This window comes from Miscanthus floridulus, chromosome 3, assembly GCF_019320115.1.
Source record: "Miscanthus floridulus cultivar M001 chromosome 3, ASM1932011v1, whole genome shotgun sequence".
Taxonomy (NCBI): domain Eukaryota; kingdom Viridiplantae; phylum Streptophyta; class Magnoliopsida; order Poales; family Poaceae; genus Miscanthus; species Miscanthus floridulus.
Window position 1 is genome coordinate 91,438,282 of NC_089582.1, and position 16,507 is coordinate 91,454,788.

General features: G+C 47.5%; 1 protein-coding gene across 1 annotated transcript; it reads left to right on the forward strand.

The window, feature by feature from the left end:
* Positions 1-367: 367 nt before the first annotated feature.
* Positions 368-3,436, forward strand: LOC136541900 (alpha-amylase isozyme 2A-like). Its single transcript, XM_066534074.1, has 4 exons — positions 368-456; positions 589-1,536; positions 1,613-1,857; positions 1,975-3,436. The coding sequence occupies exons 1-4, from the start codon at positions 370-372 to the stop codon at positions 3,215-3,217; spliced, it is 2,523 nt and encodes an 840-aa protein (XP_066390171.1). The 5' UTR covers positions 368-369; the 3' UTR covers positions 3,218-3,436.
* The last annotated feature ends 13,071 nt before the right edge of the window (positions 3,437-16,507 follow it).

The window sequence follows — 16,507 nt, forward strand, 5'->3', positions numbered from 1 at the left end:
GAACAGAAAGAACCAATTTTTTTCAATTTTGTCTGAAAGTTTTTTTTATCGCCAATAAATTTCTATTATATAAGATATTCGCGTTTACCGGTGACCACCGAGATTTTTAAAATACCGGCTGTGGAGCCAACGACCGTGTCTTATCCTACTCGCTCGTGCTCCATACTGGTCAAGTTCAACAGTTGTTATGTCATATCAGTAGTGCGTTTGTGCAAAAACTGTAGTTAGTCTGCCCATTTCGAATCGCTTTGACCAGCAGAAGCCATTAACCGCCCCCACCCCACTTGTGAGTTGCGACTTCCACAGGTTTATACTCCTATATATACATTCTCGATCCAAAGAAGGTAGCTTGCACTTGTACACGTAAATATGCGTGTGGGAACAGGCAACCTGTTTCTTGTTGTAGTCCTGCTGGGCTTGTCGTCCCAAGCTGCACTCAGCCAAATCCTGCTGCAGGTAAAAGATTATCAATGTTACTTACTTATTTAGTAATTCTTCTGTATATATCAATTTGTAATTAATCACAAAAGATCCAGTTTGCTGCTAGTACTTGAAGTGACTCCGATCGATCGATCCATGCGTTGGTAGGCCTTCAATTGGGAGTCATGGAACAAGGGAGGACCCGGATGGTACGACTACCTGCAGAGCCAGGTCGACGACATCGCCGCCGCCGGGATCACCCATGTGTGGCTGCCACCGCCGTCGCACTCCGTGGACGCGCAAGGTTATCTTCCGGGGCGGCTGTACGACCTGAACGTGTCCCAGTACGGGAACGAGACGCAGCTGAGGGCCCTCATCGCGGCGTTCCACGGTAAGGGCGTCAAGTGCATCGCCGACATCGTCATCAACCACCGCACGGCGGAGAGCAAGGACGGCCGCGGCGTCTACTGCATCTTCGAGGGCGGCACGCCGGACGGCCGCCTCGACTGGGGCCCCCACATGATCTGCCGCAACGACAGCTACTCCGACGGCACGGGCAACGCCGACACCGGCCTGGACTACAAGCCGGCGCCGGACCTTGACCACCTGAACGACGTCGTCCGGAGCGACCTCACGGGGTGGCTCCAGTGGATGAAGAGCGACGCCGTCGGCTTCGACGGCTGGCGCCTCGACTTCGCCAACGGCTACTCCCCGGCCGTCGCCGGCAGGTACATCAGCAGCACGATGCCCGACCTCGCGGTGGCGGAGATATGGACGGACCTGGCGTACGAGCAGGACGGGAGGCCGCGCGCCGACCAGGACGCTCACCGGCAGGTCCTCGCGGACTGGGTAGACGCCGTCGGCGGCCCCGCGGCGGCGTTCGATTACACGACCAAGGGCATCCTCCAGGCCGCGCTCAACTTCAGCCAGCTGTCGTGGATGAAGGACGCCCAGGGGAGGGCGCCCGGTCTGGTTGGCCTGCGCCCACATCAGGCCGTCACGTTCGTTGACAACCACGACACCGGTTCAAAGAGGCATCAGCTCTGGCCGTTCCCGCCGGCGATGATCTTGCAGGGCTACGCCTACATCCTCACGCATCCAGGCATCCCGTGCATCGTACGTGCTTATGTATAGGAGCATGAAAGACCAGATGTAGGAGCATATATATTTAATCTCTTCCATTATATTGCAGTTTTACGACCATTTCTTCGATCCGGACATGAAAGACCAGATCACTACGATGATGAAGATAAGGACGCGGAACAAGATTGGGCCGGCCAGCAAGTTGCGGATTCTACTCGCTGAAAACGACGCATACGTCGCAGAGATCGACGGCAGTGTGCTAGCCAAGGTTGGACCTAGGTACGATGTCAGCAAGTACGTTGACGTCTTCCAGTTAACCACCAGTGGAAGCGATTTCGCAATATGGGAGAAAAGGTACGTGCCTGCCTGCCTGCTCACGATTATATTGCCAGATTGTATGATCGATGTTATTGGTAGTTGAATTATTGCCAGCCAGATCGACATGTTGTCTGTTCATCATCTTCATTTCAGCTCCGTTGTGCAAACGAACACACCGCCACCGTCAACAACAACAAGGTCGCGGAGGTGGGTAACGCCAGTCGTTGCCACGGTTGCGCCGCTCTCGGCCTTGCTCGCCTGCAGTGCGGCAGTGATGCTCCTGTTCCGGCGACAAAAGAGGAGGAGCAGGCGGCGGCGGATGCAGGGGATCGCCAACGCAACTGATCACTCCGATGACGAGGACGACGACGACCCTGACCAAGCAGATTTCGAAAAAGGGGTGGTCGGGCCTAGGAGGTACCACTACCGCGAGCTGGCGGCAGCGACCGGCAACTTCGACGAGGAGAACAAGCTCGGAAGTGGCGGCTTCGGCCCTGTCTACCGTGGCTACCTCGCGGCGCTGGACCGCCACGTCGCCGTCAAGGTGCTCTCGCCGGAGACCTCCACACAGGGCCGCAGGCAGTTCGAGGCCGAGGTCCGGATCATCAGCCAGCTGCGGCACCGCAACCTGGTCCAGCTCGTCGGCTGGTGCGAGAGCCGCAAGGGCGGCCTCCTGCTCGTCTACGAGCTCGTCCCGGAGGGCAGCCTTGACCAGCACCTCTACGGCGCGGCGGAGCGCCTCCTGGCGTGGCCGGAGAGGTACAGGATCGCGGTGGGGCTCGGCGCCGCGCTGGTGTACCTGCACGAGGAGTGGGAGCAGTACGTGGTGCACGGCGACATCAAGCCCAGCAACATCATGCTGGACTCCTCGCACAGCGCCAAGCTAGGCGACTTCGGCCTGGCGCGGCTCCTCGACCATGGCGTCGGGCCGCGCACCACCAGGGTCGTGATGGGTACCATGGGCTACATGGATCCGGACCTGGTGAACACGCACAAGCCCAGCAGGGCCTCCGATGTGTACAGCTTCGGCGTCGTGCTGCTGGAAGTCGCCTGCGGCAGGCCGGCCACGGACGAGCTGCCCGACGGGGAGACGCTGGCACTGCCGGAGTGGGTGTGGGAGCTCTACGACCGCGGCGCCGTGCTGGAGGCCGCCGACGGCAGGCTGGACGGTCAGTTCGACGTGTGGGAGATGGAGCGCATGCTGGTCGTAGGGCTCTGGTGCTCGCACCCGGTGTATAGGGAGCGCCCGTCCATCGTGCACGCTCTCAACGTGCTGCAGTCCCGGGAGGCCACCCTGCCGGCCCTCCCGACGAACGTGCATCGTGGCGCCGCGGCGCCAACTGCCGGGTTCAGTGCGTACGTTCACTCTATGTCGTCCGTATCTGATCTGATCTGATACCAGTGCCACCCAGGATCTAAAAGCGTATACCAAGAGAATAGACTCGTTCTCTTTATTTTCTACTGCATTTAACTATTTTTTTAAACTTGAATGACTATAAACTTGTATCGAGGGTTTAGTAGTGGCCCTATATTTTCAACGCTGCGGCTTGAGCCCTGGCCGTCCCGGTGCTAGAACCACCTTTATCTATGTGTCGGTATGTAAATCAGATTAATAAATTTATACGATTGTTGTGCTGCTCTAGTAAGACGATAGTAGCATCCAATAGATATGCTGGTTTAGGTCAGGGCCCTACGTCTAGTCTCAGAGATAATCGAATGCGTGTTCCTCGCTTGAATGCTCTTAAGTTTTTACAATAAGGGCTGCAAGAAAGGTGTAAGAGATGGAAGGATCTATGCTAGGCGATGGGCTACCCGAAGAGAAGCTCTAGGAGCCCTACTATCATGGTGAATGAATGTAATGGTAGAGGATTCAAAATGTCTGGAGAGGGTGCCCTAGCTGCTATTATATAGAGTTCAGGGCCAGGGCGCATACAAAGCAGGAGGTTATCTCGACCGAAGGGTCGATAGCCTGATGAAGATCCTAGCTAACTTGGCTTGCAAGCTACGCCCGTCTTCTGGTGCACGTCTAGTCATGGCTATCGTCATGGTCTTCTGGCCACGTTGCGGCAGTTTGTGACGTGGTGCTACTGTGCCGGACGTGGCGGCACTGTAGCCTCGATGGCGGTTCGTCAGCTGTTCGGTGTCCGTTGTGGCTTTCGTCATTGTCTCCTGGTTCCCAGGGGCGTCGTACAAGAGTTGGTGAGCGGCCCTTAGGTCGTTGATCACCGGGTCGTCGCTGAGGAGTTGAGGGCCACTGAAAGTGCAATCAAGCCTTAATTGTGGGTTTTGGTGATAATGACCACACAATTAGAGAACTAATGAGATTTATCGAGATGACAAGCAGGGAATTTATATTCGAGGATGCTACACGAAATGGAGGAGCCCCCAATTATAAATGTAGATGGCTTCAAACTCAAAGGCGGTTTAAATTCTTTTATATATTAAATTTGAGTATAGGAAAAGCCATACTATAAAGGGGGCACAATGTTTAAGCTAATATGTGCTACCAAGTGCTCAAACAACCACATACATCCTCAGATTCACAGCCAAGACAGTCTACACTTCACCTTTCCCCTTCCTCCCCAACAGCAACCTGCTCTCTTCTTCCTCACTTCAGTACGCCCAAAACAGAGCAGGAGCTCTCTCTCTCACTCCATTGTTGACCGCAAGCCCCCAACCAAATCTATTGATTTTCTCATCAATCCTTGAGGGATAATGGTCCAAAACTCGATTAGAGAGCAGCTCCATTGATTCCCAAACTCTAAAGAGCACTTGGTTCACGTTATAGTCGGGCAGTTGTGTTTGTTACTCTTGGAGCTTGACTCCTAGCTAGCTAGAGCGTCTCCTATGGAGCTTACCAACTTGTGTGGCAACCCCGGGAGGTTTATAACCACCTCTTGCAGCGAGTAAAATCACCCCTCATCTCAAGAGTTCACTCTCTTGACTTGAGAACAAGGGAGGGTTGCAAACCCCTAAGTCTTAGTGGTATACCTCAACAACGTGGACTTATGCAACCCTTGGTGGCGAGCTGAACCACGGGATAAATCTTTGTATCATCTTGTGCTTGTGTTGCTACACTTGTGTTCCTATTGTTGTTGAGATGATTTCTAGAGTTTGAGGCCGATCTACTTGTGTGTGGTGTTCCCACCACTTTTAGTTGTTGATCTGTGATCTACTACCCTACAGGAAGCTAAGAAATATACCTGATCTAAATTTTGTTGAGAAGATTTTGAACTGTGAACTAATATCTCCTGCAGGTGTGGCAGTGCCGTGCTCACAAAGCGGCAGTGCCGTGGGTCAATTTGACTTCAGTTTGAGTTGAATTTTTACAGGCCTATTCACCCCCTCTCGGCGCACCAGAGATCCTACAGCCACAATCCTGATCGCTGGGGTCATGGCTCTCGTCGGTCCAGGTGGCCTTTAAGTCAAGGCCCCCGTTGTGGCTGTCGTCACCGCCTCGGGGCGATGTTGTCTCATCGATGCGGCATGGTACAGGGACGGTGTTTGAGCAGGCCGAGGTGACTACTGCCCCCTTGGTCCTTGCGGGGTCAGTGCGGCATGCTTGCTCTTGTCAGAGCAGACGCGCCTAGCTATGCTTGACCTCCTCTCATCCCTTCCGGGGCTGTGACAGGGAGAGGTCGTGCATCTTGTGAGTATCATGTACTAAGGCGGGTGGAAGAGGTCAGGGATGACCCCAGCCTTGGCGGCTGGCCCGCTCTGCTAAGCTTTTGCTAGGCCTCGATCGTTCGGGCCTTCGTTAGCTACTATATTGCAGGCCGCACAGTCTGCTAACTAATCAGTGCCTTTGGACACCCCAGGGTGATAACCCCGATACTAGCCCCCGAGCATTTTTACGATCACGAAGTGACCGTGAAAGCGCTGGTATGCACTTGCGTTAGAGCGCGGGCTCGTGGTCGTGTCCTACTCGAGCTTCATCGCTTGACCCGTTTCGAGCTGGTGTATTCAATGTGGCAGGTGGATGTTGTGCCTCGTCCCGTTAGGGCATCCTGACGATGCAAATCTTGATCGATGAGCCCTGCCATGTCAATGTGTCGTGTTTTGGGGTTCGCAACTCAGGTGGAGCTGTGTGGTCTCGTCGACCCCTGTTATGGCTCCTCTTTTGGGAGGCTCGGACTTCTTTGCCCTTACGTGGGCATCTAACCTTTGTTGTGTCCCTCCATGGCGTGCCACGCGGCATGGGGGTCCCTAGCCGTTTGATCCACCTTTGGACCTATAAATTGGGGCTTTTCTTTCGCTCGCATTATCCATGGCTGTAGTTACAAATTTCTCACACCTTCCCGTGAAGAGAGTGTGGGGATGAGAGAGGGAGGCGGCCGCCCTTTTTAACGGCTGGTGCCAGAAGGGATCTTGCGAGCAGGAGGGGTCTAGGGAGGCACCCAGACCACTTTTTGGGTGTAATGGTTTCAACAGTCTCCAAACCCTCGAGGTTTGGGTTCGCTAAAACACTGGACCCATTGGCCACGATCAGCTTCTTCAGAAAACCGAGGTGCCTTGTCATTTCCCTCCTGCTGCTCCTTCCACACAAGGGGCGTGTTAGCGAACCCATTCATGGGGCTTCAAATCTCGACACACATCCACACAAGGAAGATAGAGGAGTAGAGAGGGAAGAAGAATAGAAACAAAATCCAAGGTACATTGGAGGTTAGGGTTAGGGAAAAACGATTAGTACCTTCAAGAGGGAAGGAGAAGGAGAATGAGGACAAAATCCGTAGCACCAACATCAAGCATGAGCAAATCCACGATAAGAACAGCTTCCACCAATGAATTCACGACCTCCTCACCACCACAGACCTTCAAACGGCCGATGTCAAACTCGAGTGATGGAGAGGAGGAATAGAGTGGTGTCGGAATTGTAGGGGTGGGTCGGGAGGGAGGAAGGAGTGGAGCTAGAGCACCCAGCGGCTGGAGAGGCTAGCCGGAGCTCCTGGCGATAGGGCGTTGGCATGAGGGCAGCACAGGGACAGCGCGGGTGGGTGAGCGAGGAGCAGGCGGGTGGGAGGGGAAGGGAGGAGTGAGTTATTAGGCCGGGCCATAGTCAAAAAGGGGGTTTTAATCCTTGGTCAAAGCGACATGGATGGTCAAAACACGGTCCAAAGTCGCTAACCCAAATTTGCGTTAGGAGTTCCGACGGGAGTCGGGACTTTCGGCTATCAGGATTTCTAGCCTGAGCCAGGATTTCTGACGCAGAGAAACTAAAAAAATCCCTAGCTTGAACTCACAACACCATGTGGGGCAAAAATATGATGGACACTAACATTTTCACATGTGACTAGATCTCAATCAAGCATTATGAGGTAATAGTCACAGATGAAAACAAGAAAGTAGATTATGAAAGTATCACACAACATTTTCACAAGTGTTTTCTCCTATCTAGATCAAGCAAAGTATGTGCAAGACATCAAGCCACGTTACGAGAATCAATGATATTTAGTTCACTCCTCAAAGCACAGAATCTTGACTCATCTAGGGGCCTTATGAAGATATCGGCTAGTTGTTTGTTAGTCTCACATGATGAATTGCGGTATCTCCTTTAGCTTGGTGGTCTCTCAAAAAGTGATGCTAGATGTCTGTGTGCTTTGTTCGAGAGTGTTTTACAAGGTTGTTTGCCAACATAATGGCACTCTCGTTGTCACACAAAAGGTGAATCTTGGTTTGCTCACAACCAAAGTCTTTGAGAGTTTGCTTCATCCAAAGTAGTTGGGCACAACATGCACCGGTTGCCACATACTCGGCTTCAGCGTTGGAGAAAGCAACAGAGTTTTGCTTCTTAAAGCTCCAAGACACCAAAGACCTACCAATAAATTGGCAAGTCCTGGTAGTACTCTTTTGGTTTACTTTGCAACCGACATAATCTGAATCGAAATAGCCAAGTAACTCAAAAGTGGAGCCCTTAGGATACCACAAGCCAAGATTAGGAGTGTGCACTAAATACCAAAAAATTCTCTTAACGGCCATAAGGTGGCATTCTTTTGGATTAGCTTGAAATCTTGCATACAAGCACACACTAAGCATAATATCGAGCCTAGATGCACAGAGGTAAAGGAGGGATCCAATCATGGAGAGATATACCTTTTGATCAAAGTCCTTTCCACGATCAAGATGTCCATTGGTTGGCATTAGTGTCTTGATGGGCTTGGCTTTGTCCATGTCAAACTTCTTCAACATGTCAATGGTGTACTTGGTTTGACTTATGAACGTGCCATCCTTGAGTTGCTTGATTTGAAATTCAAGAAAGAACTTCAACTCTCCCATCATGGACATCTCGAACCTATTCATCGTAATCCTACTAAATTCCTCACAAAAGCCACATTAGTACTACCAAATATTATGTCATCCACATATATTTGGCAAATAAAGATATCATTATTGACTTTATGAGTAAATAAAGTAGCATTAACCTTTCCTATCTCAAACCCTTGTTTGAGTAGAAATCCTTCAAGCAATCATACCAAGCTCTAGGGGCTTGCACAAAAGTTGACAAAAGCACTCCCCGTGAACTGGGTGCTGTTGTTGGTGATGATCGTGTTCATGACCCCATACCAGTTTATAACCTCCTTGATGAACTCGACCGCTGCCTCTGAGCTAGCTGTAACTATAGGTTTGGCCTCGATCCACTTGGTGAATAAGATGGGCTGCAGTGGTCCACCCTAAGACCAACGGTCAGGTAGAAAGGGCTAATGGATGCCACGTTCGAGGACTCAAACCCTGAATTTTTAGGAAACTAAAAAAGTTTGAGGGTAGATGGGTCTAGGAGCTCCACCCAGTCCTATGGGCCTACGGACCACTCCTACCAAGCCGACGGGGTTCACTCCCTTTTCCTTATCTATGTTGTAGACGCAGTACTACCCGAGAAGATTGGTTGTGCCTATGATGAGGATGCAGTAGAGGAAGCCGTATAGGATTCCCTCAATAGGCTCAATGAGCACCGCAGAATGGAACTCGTCCGCTCCACAACATATCAGTAGCAGCTGCGCAAGTACCACAATAAGCACGTTCAGCCACTAAACTTCATGCAAGGCAATCTAGTTCTATGATGAGTGTAGACAACCAAGGGGGAAAATAAGTTTACACCTCCTTGGGAAGGACCATTTATCATGGCTGAAGTGCTAAGATTGGGAACATATAAGCTGGCAAAGATGAAAAGTGAAGTCTACATGAATGCCTAGAACGTTGACTTGTTACGACGGTTCTATGCATGAGAAAGCAGCCCTATACTAGTTCCTAATTTACGGATGGTGTACCACCAACCCTCAATAAATGCTTTAGGCTCCACCAATAAGACGATCAGTATGCACCTAGGCTTAAACTAAGCACCCCAACAGGTCATGTTGACCTGCCGAGGCACTCGGGGGCTACCCGATCAAAAAGTTTCAAAGAGTATACCGCATTCGGGCAAATCATGTCAAGGGTCTCCAATCAATCACCGCAATACATTATGCTAACCTATTACAGTGATCCAGGGGCTACAACTGACACTACACGAAGCGACGAGGCTATTACTCGAGAAAACACAGAACATGAAGTGCAAAAAGTCTTTATTCTAAGGCTAATGCAATTTACACATCATAAGGAGCAGAGCGGATTACATCCTCTACTCTCTCAAATTTGGCAATGGTGCCTATCATGCCCCTAAACTCCATGGCCAGTGCACTGACATTGTTAGGTTCTTCCATCAGTGGAAACCCGATCGCCATGTCATGAAGGTCCTCTCCGCTCTAGAGTGTAGCGGTCACCAATGCCAATGTGGCCTCATGACAAACCGTGTGCCAAATTACTACAGTAAACCGCCTCGGGACATTGCCGAGGCACTATTCCACTCTCACCCCCGTCGGCGAGAGCATCTCAATAACGCCACCACGTGCCTCTAGCAAGGTAGTCTATTGGTCCTAATATTGACCTACCTTGACTGCCGCAACAGCATCATGGTCACACTCCGCCTCCATCACCTGCTCGGTTAGAACGGTGTTGGCATCACAAAGCCTTGCCACCTTTCCCAAGGCAGCAGCCAGTTGCTCTTGGATGGTTGGGAAGCATAATTAGAGCAACCGCTCATCAAAGCAAGACATCTTCAGAAGGATGAACAGGGAATCTCGCTAGGAACTTACCAAGAAGGTGCGCCTAGGCTTCGGTGCAGGATGCCATGGCAGTGGCCGCTTCCTGCTTCAACCTAGCCATTGCTTCTTGTATGGCCTCCAACTATGCTCGGAGATGACTCGCTTCATCCCAGGCCACCATGACTATCGGTGGAGCTAAGGCTTCCACCGTCGCAACACCGCCCGGTGATTCGGGAGGACTCGCATCATCAAGCATAGGAAGCCTACAAGAACACCCAGTGAGAAAAAGTACAAAGCCCCAAGTTCACCCGATTCGGGTTGATTTAGGGACTTACCCGATGAAAGTAGGATAGATGGGTGGATAGCGCTCGCCTGCCACCCGTCTACCAACCTCCATCCTCGAGCTTCCCATGCTCTCCATTAGATTGAATCTAAGGGGATAGAGATGGAGAAAGATGGAGAATTAAAGAAAGGGAGGTAAGCTCAACAATGCCCTGTTAAAATTATGCCCATTTATGCCTCCCCCTTCTTTATATAAGAAGGAATTGGCGCACGAATGGCATCCTAACCATACACGCTTGTGCATGGGAAAATGAGCCATCAACACCGATGCAACGCCTTTCGGTAAGCAAACTCACCCTCGGATCTCGATGGCCCACTTTCAATACACCCTCATCCGAGCCGGTGCAGGCAAGTGGTCTGACACTCAGATTGGGTACTCGGCGCGGCTCACCCCTTTGGTAGGTGTAAGCAGTAGCAATTCATTCGCAATCGACCCTATCCCTCTAGAGTTAGGGGGGTATTTGGGAGGGTCACCAGTCTGACTCAAAAACCTCTGACACTCGCTATCACGTAAATCTCCCAATACCTGGACGAGCTTGAAGTACCTTATTTCAGCGAATGTGTGCCCCATTGGGGGAAACTAGAAAATTGGTTGGCCCATGGCTGTCACAAAGTACGAGCTCCTGGAATCTAGACAAAGAGTTTTATGACATGCCCCCAATGGTCTAGCTGTGACCTGCCGCTTCCTTTTAGTAAAGCTGACATTCACTCATTCTACCCATTACCAGCTCAAAGAGTAACTGTTGATGATAGTTAACAAACATTATAAACCATCAATATAACATGTATAGGGGTATGAAAGTAATCACCAACAAAGGTTTAGGGGTTTAAACTAACAAATTCTATAAGTTTTGGTGAATCTGTGTTTTTAGCAGGGTTTATTCAGAAAACCATCAAGGTGGACCTAGATGTTAGAATTAATTGCTTAATTGCGGCATAAACAACTCTAGAAGGTTACAGAGGACACCAGAAGACACCACACCATGGCAGAGGGTGAGAGGCTACTAGGTGGGGCTGGCTAGCCCCACCTTTAGGCAAGCTAGCCCCCTGGCCCACCTATCAGCCTCTGCCTTGTTATGTTGGTTCTCCACCGCCTCCTAGATTGCATCTACGCCATCCATTAAAGTTGCTTTGATCTGAGGGCTTAGGATTGATGCTCCGGCGTATATATACCAGCTTCTACCACCCCCCTAGGCATATCAAACCCTAATCAAATCAGTTGAGAAGATAGAAACCCTAATCATCCTTAGAGGTCCACCATATTCTAGAGCATAGCTAGCTAGGCTAGGTCTAGAGGAAGGAAAGCTTTGCTTGGATTCCTAATCTTGTTAAGAGCGTGGCTTGGTATAATCTTTGTACCCCTCTCTCGTTTGTATCTCTCATTACTTTTATATGTTGGCTACAATTGTTATGATAATGTTCTTCATATCATTCATGTTCCTAGTTATAATGTTCATCGTCTACTTTGATTATATACTTAGTATAGCTAGATTGTCTTTATGTTCAAGCATCAGTTCGTATAGCGCTCGCTCTAGTGTACACGGGGTGAGTGGTTGACATTGTGTAAGCATGGTGCTTATATATTGTTTACCTACGGATACACCCTATATTCTGGGCCATGTGGTAGATCGCGGATGTGACACTTCCGTTGAGTCCTTTGTAGTCCACTCCCTAAATATAGGACAAGTAGGATCTAATTACGAAGGAAGACAAGCTATGTTCTTAATCTTCCTTAGTAATATCCCTTATGTGTAGATATGAAGTTGATCTTAGCCATGACTACTAGGTGTAATTGCACTAATCAACGTATGCTTTGACTTGTAATTATGAATGACTTAGGAATTATTCCTCTAATATTCTACTTAGCCATGCTAATGCCATAGAAAGGAGTACTATGAGTGATCAATGATTAGTTATTACTTACCATTCATATACTTTTATCTCTTGACTTACCCTTGTTGTGAGTAGAAGTTTGGTTATGGTTTATTTCTCCATCATGTGTATGAGTTATCAATATATTCTAACTGCCCGTCCTTCCCTGTGGAAAAAATATAAATAACGATACCTGTAATACTCCTGGGTGAAGTGCTACAATGGTATATTATCTATGCACTTGTAGATCCTTTTCATTCATATATTCTATCAAGTTACAAGTAAATACCAATAAGCATTTCTGGCGTCGTTGCTAGAGATTACATTCAAAACCTTATTTTTAGTAGTGATGTTAAGAAAATGCCAACAGTAACACACGCAACTACCGACAGCTACTCACGCGTTCGTTACTCATCCACAGTGATGCTCGAACTGGGACACTGTTATATTGGCCTTAGGGCTCTAGGACAATGCCCTCACTCTAGCACTAATGAGGTTCATGAAAATTTGTATCATGCCGCTTGGCAGATCTTGAAGAAAAATGTGACACCCTTAGTGCTCATTAACAAACGGCCTACAACAGGTCACCCTAAAAAACAACTAGCTTAGTGACGTGTGGGTGATGGAGGTGCACCTACCCCATCCTCATTATTGTTTTACGACTAGGACTTAATGATGCGCAACCACTAACTACACGCCGAAATACGTCGGGAACCAACTTCTTGAGTAAAGTGGTATCTTTACCCAAAACCTAGCATCTACGATGTCCTAGAGCCTACGCTTCTGGTTATCAGGTACACCACCCAAATGCGGCGTTAACAATGTCCTGAGGGCTATGCCTAGTAGTTTCCTAATATTGGGTGTACCACCCGAGTTAGGCACTTATAGCTACCAGGGGGTAATGTCGCTTGATGTACGGTGTACCACCGCCGCACTTGATGCTTGAAGATTCTTGCTACCCGAGAAATGCTCTTGGTACTCGAACAACAACATATTGGCTCCCTAATACTTGGGAATATCTAGCTGCACTGCTTAATACTTTGGCACCTGAAGATGCTCACTATGTACTTATAGTACACAGAACTTACAAGGGAGACTGCGACATCCCGAGGGCTTAAAGCTACATGTTAGCTTATCATTAAGTCCTATGGGGGCTACTATCAGAGATATGGGCCAAGGGTACCTGCACCACCCATATATATGACCACTACCAAGCTATTGGCCCAGTATCCATCAAGGAGGAGGCCTACAAGGGCTGACACGATCAACCAACATGGAGATCAACGCAAACCAAGGCGGGCGTATCTAGACGATAGCTAGGATCAATTTGTTGTAACAAACTAGGAACACAATCTGTTAGCCTGATCATCCTCTCTGTAACCCTACCTCTCTTGCCTATATAAAGGAGCGTAGGGACCTCAGGCTCGGGATCCAATCTTCCACCAATTCCATCTACCTCATAGCTAGGAGCAACAACCCCTATAATTGAGCATACAAATATAAGAGCAGCCACACCACTAGAGTAGGGATTAGCATGCACCATGCCTCGAACTAGTATAAATCTTTGTGTCTTATGTGCTACCATCTGATTCCGTCTACGCTATCATGTTGTTGGATATGGCTGGAGCAAAAGAATCTGACACAAGGTATAGCATCTTTCTTAGTGAGTGGTATTTTAAAGAAGCATGATCAGTGTAAACAATTATCTTAGCTCCTACTAAGTAAGATCTAAACTTGTCAATAGAAAAAACAATAGCTAGGAGTTCTTTTTCAGTTGTTGCATAATTAAGTTGAGGTCTTGTCAGAGTTTTGCTAGCATAAGCAATTGCATGATGCTTCTTATCTTTTGTTTGACCCAAAACTGTCCCCACAGCATAATCACTTGCATCACACATGATTTCAAAAGGTAGCGACCAATCAGAGGGTTGAATGATTGGTGTAGAGATGAGTGCTTTCTTAAGAATTTCAAATGATTTTAAGCATGCATCATCAAATTCAAAAGCAACATCCTTGGCCAAAAGATTTGTAAGAGGTCTAGCAATATGTGAAAAATCTTTTATAAAGCGGCGGTAAAACCCCGCATGACCAAGAAAACGGTGGACCCTTATGATATTTATAGGAGGAGGTAACTGTTCAATTACTTCAATTTTAGCTCTATCTACCTCAATCCCTTGTTCAGACACTAAGTGTCCAAGCACTATGCCTTCTCTAACCATGAAATGGCATTTTTTCCAATTAAGGACTAAGTGCTTTTCTTCACATCTTTACAAAACCTTGTCTAAATTTTCAAGACAGTCATCAAAAGTTTTTTCATAAATAGAAAAATCATCCATAAAAACTTCCAAGATTTCTTCAATCATATCAGAAAATATTGACATCATGCATCTTTGAAAACAAGTTGGAGCATTACATAGTCCAAAAGACATTCTACGATAAACATAAGTTCCATATGGACATGTAAAGGTGGTTTTGCTTTGGTCATCTGGATGGATCAGAATCTGGTAATAACTTGAATACCCATCAAGGAAACATAAGAAAGAGTGACTTGACAGTCGCTCCAATATTTCATCAATGAAGGGCAATAGAAAATGATCTTTCTTTGTTGCCTTATTAAGTGATAGTTCTTTGGAGTATTAATTCATTCTTTTCATTTTTAACAATAGTCATGCCTCCCTTTTTAGGCACAACATGAAGAGGGCTAACCTAGTCATTGTATAGAATAGGATACATGATCCCAGCATGCAGGAGTTTTAAAGCCTCTTTCTTAACAACCTCTCTCATCATGTCATTAAGCCTATGCTGTGGCTCCCTAGAAGGTGTAGAATCAGGATCTATAGGGATACGATGGGTGCAATGAGCAGGGCTAATCCCCTTAAGGTCTTGTAGCAAGTAGCCAAAAGCACAGCAATGCTTTTCTAAGATAGTTAGCAAGCGAATGGATTCTTCCTAAGAGAGTTTATCACTTATGATCATAGGAGAATCCTGATCATTATTGAGAAAAGCATATCTAAGACCAGAAGGCAGGGATTTGAGCTCAATGGTGGTCTTAGGTGGTTCTAGCAATTCATCTAGAGGTTCAGGCTCTATAGGATTTTTTTCTTCTTCAATGAAGAACTAGGCATCATCTTCAAGGTTGGGTTCGATCAAGTCATCAAGAGATGCAACTTTAACCTCGTCCATTGGGTCTTCCTAGGGAATTAGCTCTGTCTGAGCATTTAGAGAATGAGTAATGGGTATAGAAAGTTTAAAGTTTTTTCCGAGACTTATCTTCAACTTCCCTGTTTGTCCTTCTTGGATGAGTCTTTCAATTGGTTGTCCTATCAACAGGTCGAACTCTATGATATCAAAGATATAAAAGCTCAAATGAACCATGGTTCCTTGTACCTAGATAGGGAGGACATACAAAATTCCCAAACTTGGGAGAATGTGTCCTGAAAGACTTTTTAATAACATTGTTGTTGGGGTTAATGGCATGTCTTTCAATATATCATGAGCAAAAGATGCAGACATGGTATTAACACCCATAACTAGATTATAAAGAGCACCAAAAAGAGCTTTGTTAATTTGGTAACGAATGGAAATAGAAGGTGAGTCTAGATGAATCACATCAGAGGAAAGCTCTGATTCATCTAACCATTCATTGCTTATAATAAACACTAGCTCTTTCGTAGTCTTTTTAAGGAAAGCTTCCTCAAAAGGCTCTATGATTTCTTCATGAGATGATGATTTCCTAGGCTTTTGGGGTCTCCTCATGGTATGATAATTCGAGGTATCTCCGTATTCATCAAAAAGTTCATCCTCAAATTCAAGCATGAAATCCGAAATTGGAGTTTCCTCCTTTTTTAGTGGTTCAGGATTTGGGATAGCTGAAGTTGGTGATGGGTTAGGCAATGATTCTGGTTCAGTTATCTAGGATTCCTCCTCTAATGGCTTCTTTTCTACTTCTTCAGGGGTGTTCTCTAGGATTTTAGTGAGAATGCTTCTCCCCGAATTAGGGGAGACATGCAAGAACGAACCTCCTGAGGCCATATCATGATGCTTCAAGGTTTTTCTATCAAGACCCATATAAAAATGTTGAAGAAGAATGGGGTCTTGAATGGCAAGGTCAGGGCCAGTATTAATTAGAGCATTAAAACGTTCCCATGCCATGCCTAGAGATTTTTTTCTTTTTGTTTAAAAGTTAGAACCTCTGAACAAAGGCTGACTACTCTAGAGATGGGAAAGAAATGTAAGCAAAAGCTAGAGCACAAAGCTTCCTAATCTCCTTGTCTACTCCCTATGGTGAGCTTGTACCAACATTTAGCTTTTCCTGTCAAATAGAAAGAAAAAAGCTTCCAACGTAATGTTTCGTCTAACATGCCTACTATGCATAGGCATGCATGTGGGTGTATAACCCC

What these genes read in the sequence shown, in the direction of transcription:
- LOC136541900 (XM_066534074.1), top strand. Translation starts at nt 370, where the DNA reads ATGCGTGTGGGAACAGGCAACCTGTTTCTTGTTGTAGTCCTGCTGGGC. An exon ending in TCAGCCAAATCCTGCTGCAG is followed by an intron (nt 457 to 588) that starts GTAAAAGATTAT and finishes ATGCGTTGGTAG; the next exon opens with GCCTTCAATTGGGAGTCATG. An exon ending in ATCCAGGCATCCCGTGCATC is followed by an intron (nt 1,537 to 1,612) that starts GTACGTGCTTAT and finishes ATTATATTGCAG; the next exon opens with TTTTACGACCATTTCTTCGA.